This window comes from Lissotriton vulgaris, chromosome 3_2 (genome assembly GCF_964263255.1).
Source record: "Lissotriton vulgaris chromosome 3_2, aLisVul1.2, whole genome shotgun sequence".
NCBI classification, from domain to species: Eukaryota; Metazoa; Chordata; class Amphibia; order Caudata; family Salamandridae; genus Lissotriton; species Lissotriton vulgaris.
Genome location: NC_141690.1, coordinates 18,542,937 through 18,555,936, shown reverse-complemented (window position 1 = coordinate 18,555,936; position 13,000 = coordinate 18,542,937). Strand labels below are relative to the sequence as shown.

At 40.5% G+C, this 13,000-nt stretch overlaps 1 protein-coding gene across 1 annotated transcript in view; it reads right to left on the bottom strand.

Moving 5' to 3' along the window:
* RELL1 (RELT like 1) overlaps positions 1–13,000 on the bottom strand; it is a 136,642-nt gene that overhangs the window by 25,048 nt on the left and 98,594 nt on the right. The window contains exon 7 of the mRNA XM_086963993.1: positions 10,281–10,305. Within this exon, the coding sequence (XP_086820119.1) occupies positions 10,282–10,305 (24 nt within the window). The 3' untranslated portion in view covers position 10,281. The remainder of the gene's footprint in view (positions 1–10,280; positions 10,306–13,000) is intronic.

The following is a 13,000-nucleotide window of genomic DNA, read 5'->3' as shown; positions in this document are numbered from 1 at the left end:
TGCAATATTATATAGCGCGAACTCGACAACATGGCATGAGCACAATTTACATTACAGAAGAACACATTAATTTGTGGTAGGCACGGGGATACAAAGCGATTTGCCTGGAATCACAGGATGTTGAGCTGATGCCGAGATTCGAACGTAGCTCCCCACCTCTAAAGTTCGCAATTCTAGAACTTGTGGCGGGAGGTGTGTCTATAAGTGTATGTTGGTGCTGGCCATCAATGAGAGAGACCTGTGCATTTTTCAAATCGGTGGTAAAAATATGAGTATGTTGCTGGAGATGTGGGCCGCCGTGCCACCAATGTACTTACCAGAGGAGGGTAACCACCTATTATTCCGCAACTTTCTTTCCGCATACCATCACTCCGCATACTTTCATTACGAAAGTACCATGACTCCGCAATGCCATTATAACGCATGGCATTACATTTTATATGCTTTTACCACGCATACATTTACAACGAAATTCGTTGTAAATGCATGAATGGTAAAAGCATGTTTTTTTAAATGTTTGGATAAGGTAAATATGGGTATAGGGGTATATGTTTTGGGGGACTGAGGTATATGTTTTGGGGTGTTTGGGTATTTTAAGGGTTCAGATATAGTTTTGGGTTATGAGGTACAGGGGTAGTTTTAGGGTTTAGGGATAGGTATGGGTTTTGGGGTACAGGGGTATTTTTAGGGTTCCGGGCTAGGTTTGGGTTTTGGGGTACAGGGGTATTTTAAGGTTTCAGGGCTAGTTTTGGGGTACAGGGGTATTTTTAGGGTTCAGGGCTAGGTTTGGGTTTTGGGGTACAGGGGTATTTTAGGGTTCAGGGTAAGTTTGGGTTTTGGGGTACAGGGTTATTTTTATGGTTCAGGGCTAGGTTTGGGTTTAGGGGTATTTTTAGGGTTCAGGGGAAGGTTTGGGTTTTGGGGTACATGGGTATATTCATAGGGTTAAGATGGGTAAGTGTTTAAGGGTGTTGGGGTATTGTAAGGGTGGGTTATGATTATGGGGTGCAGTGGTATAGAAAGGGAGCAGGGTGGACACCCGGAACTGGAATGTACAGAACCTGGGAAGAAAAAACAATTAAATATTGGGCACAACGCTTGCTTTTTTTTCCGTAATCCCGCGCCCCGCACACGCCCACTCCCACATGCACACGCATTATCCCTCTGATAAAAAAAGCAGGAGCTAATCCGTTAGACCCGCATAACTATCGGCCCATATCTTTGTTGCCTTACTGTGCCAAACGTTTGGAAGCCCATGTCTGTAATAGAATTTCCAAATTTTTGGAGGAATCAGAGTACCTTGCACCTAACCAGGCTGGCTTCCGCCCATGCCACTCCACTGAAGCAGTCATTCTTTCAGTGCAGAACACTTTGAGGCGGAATGCGGATGAAGGGATCCATCAGGCTCTGGTGCTACTGGACCTCTCTGCTGCGTTCGACACGGTCGACTATACCATCTTGGTCGACCGTGTCGAACAGGCAGGTCTCAGGGGCCCGGCGTTGAGCTGGATTCGCTCGTTCATCACTGGCCGTACTCAATCTGTCAGACTGGGTCCCTTTACTGCCCCTACTATACCCACCATCTGCGGAGTTCCCCAGGGCTCTTCTTTATCACCTTTGCTTTTTAATTTGTACTTACGTCCCCTTCTGTTCTTCCTTAGAAAAGCCAAAGTTACCATCTTCAACTATGCAGATGATTTGCAGCTCAATTTCCCTTTGAACACCAAAGACTCTGTGGTAGAATTCCATAACACCATGTCCCACATTTTGAGTTGGATGAACTGCAATCATTTGAAATTAAATCCAGGCAAGACCGAGCTGGTCTTGCCTGGACAGAGTGCACTTAGCTGGAACCCCAGCTTTTGGCCTTCTAGCATGGGAGTCCCCCCTTCTAAGTCATCCTCGGTTAAGAGCCTGGGAATTTTCATCAGCGAAGACCTCTCCCTGAAAAAACAGGTAGGAGCAGTTGTTTCATCCAGCTTCTTCCAATTGAAGAAAATTAAGAAAATCGCTTGCTTCTTCTCTCTGGCTGCCCTTACACAGATTGTCATCTCCTTGGTCCTGTCCAGAATAGATTTTTCCAACAGTCTCTATTTTGGGCTTCAAATTGGAGAGCTTAAACGCCTACAGCTGGTCCAGAATCAGGCTGCGAGACTTCTTTTAAATCTCTCTAAGAGGCAGTCTGTTAGACTTGGTTTGAAACAACTACACTGGCTGCCTGTTGAGCAACGTGTGGCTTTTAAAACCGGATGCATTTTATTTAAGTCTTTGCATGACTCTGGTCCTCTATTCATTAGAGATATGTTTAAGAGATACACTCCCTCCCGCAATCTCCGGTCCATCCACAAATCCCTTTTGATTGTTCCCTCTAACAAGTGGAAGCGCCTCGGGGCAGCTGGTTTGACCATCTCGCAGCTGGCTTCTGGCTTCTGGAATTCTCTCCCCCTGCATCTGAAACTGAATGATAACATCCTCAGTTTTAGACAATCCCTGAAAACATGGCTCTTCTCTCAGGCGCATTGCTGAGCGGCCTTTTCTCTACTGTGACTGATGTGCTATGTTCCCTCCTACAGCGCCATGAAGCCCCCGGGCGTACGAGCGCTCAATAAATACATGCTAACAATAACAATAACTCCCCCAGCACACGCCCACAGCACACGATATGAGACATGGCATGAAGGGCGGGACGTACCACATGCCCCCAGCGTTTGACACGCCCACAGCACAACGCAGACACGCGCACAAGGGACTACTTTGCTGGCACGGTTCTTTTACCTTTTAAATGTATATTGTGGGCGTCTGCATAGCCTATGTCCTTCTGCTGCAACTGCCCTTTCCAACGCTGTATTGGGTGTTGTGATTGATGCTGTGGTTCCTGAGATTACCCACCCCAAAGGTTTGGGCTCTCTCTTTATTATATTAGTATAGAGTAAAGCTATAGATATTATGCGTGGTCACAATTCGCCTTTTATGCACTAGATCGGCCTTTAAAATATACCGTTTAAATGTTACAATCTGTTTCTTAATGCTCTTTAAGGGTCTTATTCATTTATGAAAAAAGATACGAGTCCCCACTAAAGTGTCCCCGTCTTGTCTCGTGGCCCTGCTCGGCTCCCAAAACAGATCTTAAGCAAACATTACTTGACCGGTTTTTATTGGCAGTAGTGCATCTGATCTTCCGACTCAGACTGGCACACTGACTGAGCCTTAGTGCCAGGGGGGCACAATATTGAATTCTATTGTCTAGAAGGCTCTAGAAATGTATCAGGGCTTTCTGACAGTTTAATATCCATCATAGCACCAATAAACTGAATTCTGTTGGACATATTCAAAGAATTTTGAGGGACTAACGGAGAACTCTATCCAAGAGTGTACAACAATCAGGGCCAGATTATGTGAAGCACAATTCGGAAATGGGGCACCCGCACAATTATTAATATAAAGGGAAAACATTGATTCTATGAAGCCAAAAGAACACCATCAGAGACTTCCAGTTTGATGAAGGTTTGTAGCTTCATTCAGACCAATGTGGAGCACTGAGTAATTCATACAAGCGCGGTTTCCCTTTAACAAATAATAGGTACTGTTCTAGATCTTAATTCACTGTGTCTTTCTATTCCACTTAACTCTGCAATTTTTTTTTAATGAATTGCTGCTAGAGGTAAAGTGAAAGTCAACACCATTCACTCTAAAGCAGAAGAAATTGATATGCATCATCTCTCCAGTCTCCATCAAATGTCCTGGGGATGCGGACTTAGGATCGTGTCTGTTGTGGCCAGACACGTTGTTAAGCATAAAAAGTGTGGATGACTGAAGGAACCCTAAGCTGGGTTATCCAAAAGTTATTTGTGTTAATGTAGAGTAAGCATACTCCCTCCCCGTTTCATTACGGGAACTGAAGGGGGTATGACTAGTAATGTGTGGAGTACAGAGACATCATTAGAGCCTCCGAGACTAGAGATACAGGGATGGGGTTTCCTCTGTGATACCTGAACGTGGCTTATTCATATAGCCAGAAGAGGAACTTCGACAAAAAGGTAATTCTAGTCCTGAAAGACTAATTCCATGCGCAAAAATGAAAAGAAAGCTGGAGTTATATAATTTGAATGAAAAGTAATTTGGCTATGCCCATTCATGTGTTTCGTACACAGAGGCAGAAGATGTTTCTTCCCATCAAACGGAAGGTCAGTGGATTTCTGAAGTGATGCTTGACCTCTTGTTTCTAGTCTGGAGACTTCAAACATGCCTTCAGCCTGACACAGAGCCTATGTTTATAATGAGAGATACACTGGCAGTTAGGGACCTTGACAATAGAACAGCTTGTTCTACAGTCCACCATCCTCAAGTTAAGTAGTAATCTAACCTGCTCCAAGAAGTGTTTCAGAAGGGAAGACTGTCAAATCCAAGTGACAGATTCATCCCATGAATGGCCATTATTGTTCTACCATTTGCTCATGTAAAGAAAGCATCCAAGTAGACAGACCACCTTTCCCTGGCATTATATAGACTTTCCCTTCTTCTTTAGGTGGAATTAAGACATTTTGTTTTTCAAGATGGCTTGCAGTCAAATGCATGACTGCCAAATGAAAAGATGAACTCGCACAAAATTAACTAGGTTTGTTCACAAAGGACTTTAGAGTAGATTTCTCAGCACACTTAATTATTTATATCTCCACATCAAGCAAAGGTTTCATGAAAGGAGCAGACAAAGCAAAGATATTCATACTGTCTGGCGGAAGAGCTGGGATTTCAATAGAATCTATAGAATGTTTGTCTGTAAACTACCTACTAGTGGTGCACTGATCTTCTAGGTACACTAAACCCGCTGGATCAAGTGCTAGCAATGTTGGGGTCTTGATGAGTGGATAACCCTGTAACAAATCCACTCAAATGTGCTTTGAGTGAAAGAGGTCTGCTGGGGTTGATGGTACTGAACCTGGAAGTCAACTCAGCTTCAGTTGGTCTGTTTTCTTCAGGTTTGTACAAAGCAGTCATCCAGAAAATGTCACATATTAGCGGACAGGTGAGGATATTGTCAACTGAGATAAGAACTGGGTTCGGTGATTTGATCCCTGGGGCTAAATGTTTCCAAAAGGGCAACCTTCTTAGAAGGCAGGGATACTGTTGGTGTGTTTCACAAAAAAATACTGGAATGCTCATGAATCTGGAGAATACAGGTTTTTAAAGTTCTAGCACAAATGGTATGCTAATCTGGAGAAATTAGTTAATCTTGCTTTGCCTCAGGTCTGATAGTTGGCAGACTTAGGAGTGCTTAAAAATGTGCTTTACAAGTAGCTTTTTCACATAACGTAAAAAGAAATCAAAGCCTTACCCTAATTGTGTTTATACCAAGAGGTATGTTTAGTCTTCAATTGTATTTCTTAATGTTAATATTTACTCCCTTCAAACAAATCTTTATTTCCTGAAACGTAGTATGTATTCCCTTCACAACAATCTCAGTTCACGCTCTGCTGTTTTTTCCCAATCCCATTAAATGCACAATAAACGCCTGTTAGAAGAGGAAGAAACTGAGCCATACTTATTTGGCTTTTAGGCCTGCTCAACTCACCACTTAGCTTGGAAAGTAATATCACCACTTTTCATAGAGCGAGTTTGAAACTTGGACGTTCTATAGGACAGTGAGCTCTCCTTCACACCACTTATAAAACTATACACCATCTGCATCTACTAAGAAAGTAGGCCTCTTCCCATCCCTAAATAAAATACACACAAACCATGCAGTAGTATTACCTCATTTAGATAAGAGTAATTACTTTTTCACAGGACTCCCTAAACACTCCCATAACTACAAGACAACAGACCAAGCTGCTTGTCTACTATGAGTCTATTTTTAAAAAAGCAAATGCTGCAACTCTAACCTTACCATTCTTTTCAACTAATGCCTCTTAATTCTGTCAGATTTGGTCCTTTTCTCTCGTTGGTCAATATCTACTTGTATCCAGAGTTGGCGGTTAGTCAACCAGCTGTTATTTAATTAATTTCTACAGATTTGCACGCCCAGCAAGTTGGCATGTGTGATACTTTCACCTGTTATTTCTTCTACAAGTGCCTCTTCCTGCATTCTCTCTCCACTTCCTCTCTTTTATGGAACTCTTAATGTACTACATCCATTGCATCCTACTTGCTATTTATCTTCAAACATCATTTCTAAAGAATTATTGATTTTGTTCACATGATTAAATGCCTCTTGCATCTCCTGTGGTTCGTAAATCTAAATTCAGTTCTGTCTTTGTCAATTAGAAACATGTAATGGGCACAATTAAATATTTTGCTGGGTATCACATTTGGCTAATTCCAGGAGTATACTACAAGTGTTAGTCACAACTACTTCATGACAAATCTTTGTGAACTGAGCCAATGTTTATAAATGTCTAAAATAGATATTGTCAGAATTATCAAGTGAGGTGCAGTTCATAATAAAATGCCTATGAATAGAAAAGAAAGATCTACGACATAGTGTATTAAATAAAAAACAATTTAAAAAGTGAATATTTTCAATACCAGTACGTAATTATATATGACAAACCCTACGCTACAGGTTTGTATAAGATTTGTTGCTTATAAAAACTATGTTAAAGGGTAAGTGAAAAAATGAAGGAAAAATATCATATGTGGAATCCATAGATAAGGATTATGAAACAGAATAATGGAGCAAATGACATTAACATACTGGACTTCCTGCACAACGATTAACTAGAGCACAGGTATAGTTTCACAATGACTTCCTAACTCCTTCTCTGGCCATGTAGAAGACAGCACGAAATTAAAATACTTAACTTTCTAGAAGAAACTCTAGAGGGCAATTCAACAGCTGACTTTCTTAAACAACAGCATTCATGTGATGGTAGATATTTAGTAGATAATTAGGGTTTCTCCAAATTCTGGATGAGACCCAAAGAGCATTCAAGGATGCCTGCCCAGTCCCCATGCTATTGTATTTCACAGAACTCAACATCATTGGCTCACAGCTTTCTCAAGTCAATGAGAACGATTAAGATCTCCCCAGGTGTGCCCAGTTCCTATAGCCCAACGCCCAGGAAATATGTTTCGGAGTCAAGGACAACATGCTGCAGCCAGTTTACAGTACCACAGTGTGAATGCTTGACAGAGGACAGCCTGTCACTAAAAACAATGAATCTAAATGCAGTGCTTTAAATGGGCCGGTACCCACCGGTACGGAGTACCAGCACTCCTTTGATTTATCACACTGAGTACTGGCACTTCTCTACTACCCTGGAGAGTACTGGTACTCATGAAAAAGTAGGCTCATTAGCTGTGCTGGAGAGCAGGAGTGGAACGTGTCTCTGGCAGCCAAGGCGCCACTTTAGTAGCACCGATCTGAGCCCCAGTTGAGCTAATCAACAGGGCTCATGTGAAAAATATCCGGGTGCTCACCATCACGCTGTGCTTGACAGAGCAGGGTCCATTCAGGCCCTGTGCTGTCTTTCACATTCCCACTATCCTGTGTATTCCTTCAAGCACAGGAATCATGTCAGTCCCCTGGCAGTGGCAATCAGGCTACGGCCAGTCCGGCCCTGGTGGCAATTAAAAGCCATGGTAGGTGAAGAGAGAAGATTACTTTCATCATACCTTGGTCTTTTGTGTGTCTGCTATGTTTGTGTGTATGCCTTTTTTTGTAAGAAAAAAGTGAAAGAAAGAGAGAGAGAGAAAGAGAGAGAGAGAGAGAGAGAGAGAGAGAGAGAGAGAGAGAGAGAGAGAGAGAGAGAGAGAGAGAGAGAGAGATAATCAAGACCCCCCTCAGGAGGTATTTTAAAGAAAATGTGTGGCACTTTGTACATGTCTGCTCTGGGACAAAAATTCATAAATAACATAACAAGGTGGGTGGATAGGTGAGTAGATGAGTGAGAGGACGGATAAGTGAGCAAGAATGGATGTATAGATGGATGATGAGTGAAAGCATGCATGGGTGGATGATTGGATAAAAGGACGGATGATGGGTGGATAAGTGAAAGATTGGATGGATGAAAGGTAGTGAGGATGGATGAAAGGGTGGATGATGGATGAGTGAAAGGAGGAATTGAGTGAAAGGGTGGATGGAATAAAGGAGTGAAAGCGTTAATAGATGGATGAGCGAAAGGATTGATGGATGAGGGAAAGGGTGGATAAAGAGATGGATGAGTGAAAGCTTGAATGGATTGGTTCAGAGATGGATTGATGGATGGATGGATAGGTTTAGATATGAAGGGTGGATACACGAAATGGTGAAAAACTGAACGATAGATAAAGACTGAAGAGATGATAGAATGTAAAGGTTAAATGGTGGACATCAGCAGGTAAATGGTAGGATGAAAGGATGAATAGATAGGTTGATGGAAGAGACAAGAGATATCTTCTGGTGAGGGTCATGATGAGTTGCTTCATTTGCTTGGTGCCAAAGGAGCTTTGGTGCAACGTGGGGGTATTTTCAGTTTCTTCCTACTCATGTGCTCAAAAATATATAGTGTTGTGCCAAACAGCAATTAACAGAATGACATTAAGAAGGTGCAACTATTGCAAAGAAAGGACATGTTCACATATCATTGCATTTCTCTTTCATTTTGTGTAATTAGTTAACCTGCTTTGTTTATATAAACACATTTCTCATGTGTTTTGGTATGTGCTGCAACTAATATGGAAGTTAAGTATCATCATGTCTTGCCCTTAGCCCCGCCCCCTCACTATACCTCTAGTGCATTTTAATCAGTACCTGCCGTTATTTTATCCCATTTAAAGCACTGTCTAAATGTGAAAGTTTTTACATACACACCTATATATATATATATATATATATATATATATATATATATATATATATATATATATATATATATATATATATATATATATATATATATATATATATATATATATATATATATATGATTAATTAATACCAAAACTAACACAGTGAATGCAGTGAGGCATGAGATCAGCTTGCATTATTGAAGCGGTTCCAGCACAAAAAACTGCACACATATAATATATTACAATTTGGAGCTACTTACAATGCTATCACAGTACTCCCTGATTATATGCAAGTACATTCAGAAGCAAGAAAACAAGATTGACAGTTGTTCGCATTCAAAACAAAAAAATGTACACTAAACAAAATGAAAACTTGAAAAAAGAAATGATTTCTTAAACTGTTGTGCAATTTTAAACACCATTTCTCTATGGCATCATTTAGTAAACTAAAATATTTACATTAATAAAAGTTAAAAAAAAAAAAGATTATTAATGGACAATCGATGTAAAACCATTATGGGCAACTTGGAAATGAATTAAGTCACAAATTCTTGAAAAAGTCACAAACGTGCACGTTCAGGGATAGGTCTGTACTGGTGCATATTTTCATATGCGTTTTCAGTCGTAGGCCTGGAACCTGTACTTCTTGTAAATAAACGTACAGGATTTACATTTTAGAATGAGAATATACACAAGCATATTTGTCAACGCAAACTTCTGCCAAGCGCCAGCAAATACACCTCCTACACCCCCTTTTTGGCACTCTGGAAATAGTTTAATTTCTGTTCTTGCAAGGAATACATTTCAAACCATTTCCAAAGTGGAAAGAGATGAAAATGAGTTGGTGAATGCCACTAAACAGGTCAATTGGTTGGAACTCATGGGCTTTTAGGGCATTTCAACCCTGAAACTACAACTTCATTCCTACTTCCACTTTTATATATATTTGCAGAAAGTAAGCAAAATCACAATCTTGGTAAATTCTAAACCATTATATAATATAGTCCCTATCATTATCAAAGATGCTATTACCAGAGTTCTGATATTATGAGAACGCAGACAATCTGTCATCTCAATGCATGGCACCAAAGTAAACAAGCAGATTTTTCTTTACACAACGAGAGGAGTTCGGAGCAATTCTTGCCTTGGACAAGTAGCTATCTTTTAAAAATGTACACCCATGTTTCCATCCCCTAGATAACTTAAAGATTAACATTTGCACTGTTCTTTGCATGGTCACTAACAAGACACATTAAAGATGCAGGCAGTGCATTAGATTTGTGAGAAGACGTACAGCATGATAATTGTTTCACAGGACAATGCAACATTACTTATAGTGAAATCCATGAGAACATACGGATTCCATAATCCAATGCTATAAACACAATTTTTCCTTTCAACAGCTCACAAAAACGCCTGATAGATAAAACATAATTCTTTTAGGAAAGGTTATGTGTTGTCATATAATCAATCCTAGCCAACTAGTTGCTTTAATTAGAAAATCATTGATTTACCTCATGTTTGTGTAACATTTTGGTCCTGTAAAATAAACACAGTTGAATTAGTGATCCAGTATTACTTAATCAAACAAAATACTACAGTAAAATGAAAATTAAAAAAAAATCACTAATCTAACAACATGCGCATTTAAATAAAAGTTTATGAAAAAAGAACACGTAATAGCATGGACTGTTTTGCTGTTCACTATCAAACATATGTGGTACATTGCATATACCACATGCAAAACTAACGGATCATGTATTCGAGCTAACAATTGATCTAAACATACACAATATGTATCAGAATTCATATGCCCGCAATAAAAATAATGTAGTCATCTACGGACTTCCATTTACGGATGTTTCAGTAATTCTGTATAAGAGCACTGTACATTTATCTAGAACTTTTGTAGAAGCATTACACATTTTTGGAAGACTGCTGGGGAGAAGTGAGAGCTGAAATCTCGTCCTTAAAGTAACTGTTTCCTAATGGTTTCAATCTTCATCTCTACCACAACCGTTCATCAGTTACCACAACTTCTTTTGGCCCTTGGTTCAGATTAGGGTCTCGATTAGGAGGGGAGTGGAGTGGGATTCCTGTAGGAAATTCTTCTCCACTCAATCATGAGTGAACCATTGTTCCTGCATTTACCAAATGAGGGAACAATGGTCCCAAATTTACTATCCAGAAATATAGCTGGTAAATTGCACTGCAGCCTGAACACTTTGCAGGCTCCTGCCAGAATCTCAGGCAAGGCTCGGCCCTTTTGGCAGACAATATTCTTGCCTTCATTTCCCCATATTCCTACTTCCAATTCAATGACTTACACCAGCCCCCTGGTACACATTTACTACATGCTCAGAGCAGGAGGTAAATGTGTCTCTTAAACCCCACTGAAAAGGAAATACCATGTGAATAGGTAAACCTTGGTCCACACATGTATTCACCAATCTTTGGGGTTTAACTTAATTCCACATTACTGGTGGGGTGTTACCACAAGGAGTGCAGAGTTTGCACGTCGCCAGTACTGTGCAACTCACAGCCAGGGCCTAATGATTGTAAGTTGCATCCTTGGTGTAGTGTTTATTTGAGGTGTTCCTGGTTCACTTGGTGGATCCTAGAGGTTTGCTCCATCCTTGGAACCGTAAGAGGAGTTCGTTTCTCAAGCTACTTAGAAATATGCTGCATGCCTTCTATTAAGTCACAAGGTGATACCAATCTATATTTCTCAATGCACATTTGAGAACTTCCAAAAAGTTATTTTGGTTTGAGGGTTAAACACAAGGATGACACCACAAGCTGGTCCTCAAGCTTTGGCACAGGCTGTGCTTGAGATGGTTTTGGCAAATGTCCAGAGTTTGGGTTTCATGAACATCTGTACCAGTGCATGGAAGATATTTTGGGGTCGAAGGATCTAAGACTGCTCTACTGCTTTGGATCACATGTAGGGCAGTAATTTTGATATGTTGTACCACAAGTCTTTTCACCACATGGCTGTATATATACATTCTCAAGAGTTGAGCATCTAATCAAGGTAATTGATATGCAAGAGGATTCAATGCTGCATTATATTTACTCATGTAGATTGTCTACCAAGTACAAAATCCACCTAAGTATAGCACAATTGTGCTTTAGAACATGTATTTTTACTGTTTGACCAGAGTAGATCTTCATGTTTATCCAGAGGGACATACCCATTGAAAGCCTTTGTGACTACCCTAAGTTCCAACTTAGAGGATGTGCAGAATAGTTTGCATGCCAACAACCAAAAGCGGAAAGAGATGGTGGTCCCCGACTTTAAGGACCGAGATCCCTAATGCCTTGCATCTCTCATTCACCCACACTTACTAAAGCACTGACACTCATTAACTCTGAAAGCCTAATTTTGAGAAAATGTCATAGCATTTCACGAACGTTCACAAAACAATTGCATGCATTAGCATAACCTTACTTAACATGCATTCATTTTATTCTTAAGTATTTTATATGGCCATAGCGGAGTGCGATCATTTTCTATAACCGTTCCAAAAAAGAATTGGTTTCTCCCCTTACACGGTTTTACTCGTGCAGAAAGGTCTGCAAAGTACATTTAATATTCTGCACGAGCAAACATATCTGCAATTAGAAAAAATCCACAAATCCTGATTCAAAGAAGTGATACTTAACGTTGTAAAATGTTTTGTGAATGAGGCGCATTTGATAGGAGGCACAGAGTTGCACCAATGTGAAAGTCTTGCTTATCAGCAACTCCGCTCAGTTAATCCAATAGCAAATCTCCCCTGCAAATCTATGCTGGGTAACCAAAATTACAAGGCACACTAATGCACTACCTAGAATAGGGGTATAGCTTCCACTATCACCTTTGCTGGTACTGGATACATAACATTTGTTTACTTCAGCACACTTACTTCATGAGAGGCTGCTGGTGGAGCTGTTTTATGCACAGGCTCCTTAACTCACTGGATGGAGTTAGCAACCAAGTAAAGGTAAATTTCTCCTCTTTCGCCATGGACTCGCCTCTGTCCCAGTGTTTATTCCTACAGAAGAATAATGGTGGAGTGTGATCCACCAACAGGAATTTCCTACTGGGACCGCAGGGTTTATCATGCAGGGCTGGAGCACCTCTCCCCTTCCTCTTAAGAAAGAACCTGGCTACACCTGTGCAACCATAAACTCAATCTGAAAAAGAGCAGATGAACCAAATGGGATCTGGAAAGGCTCCCAGAAATCTATC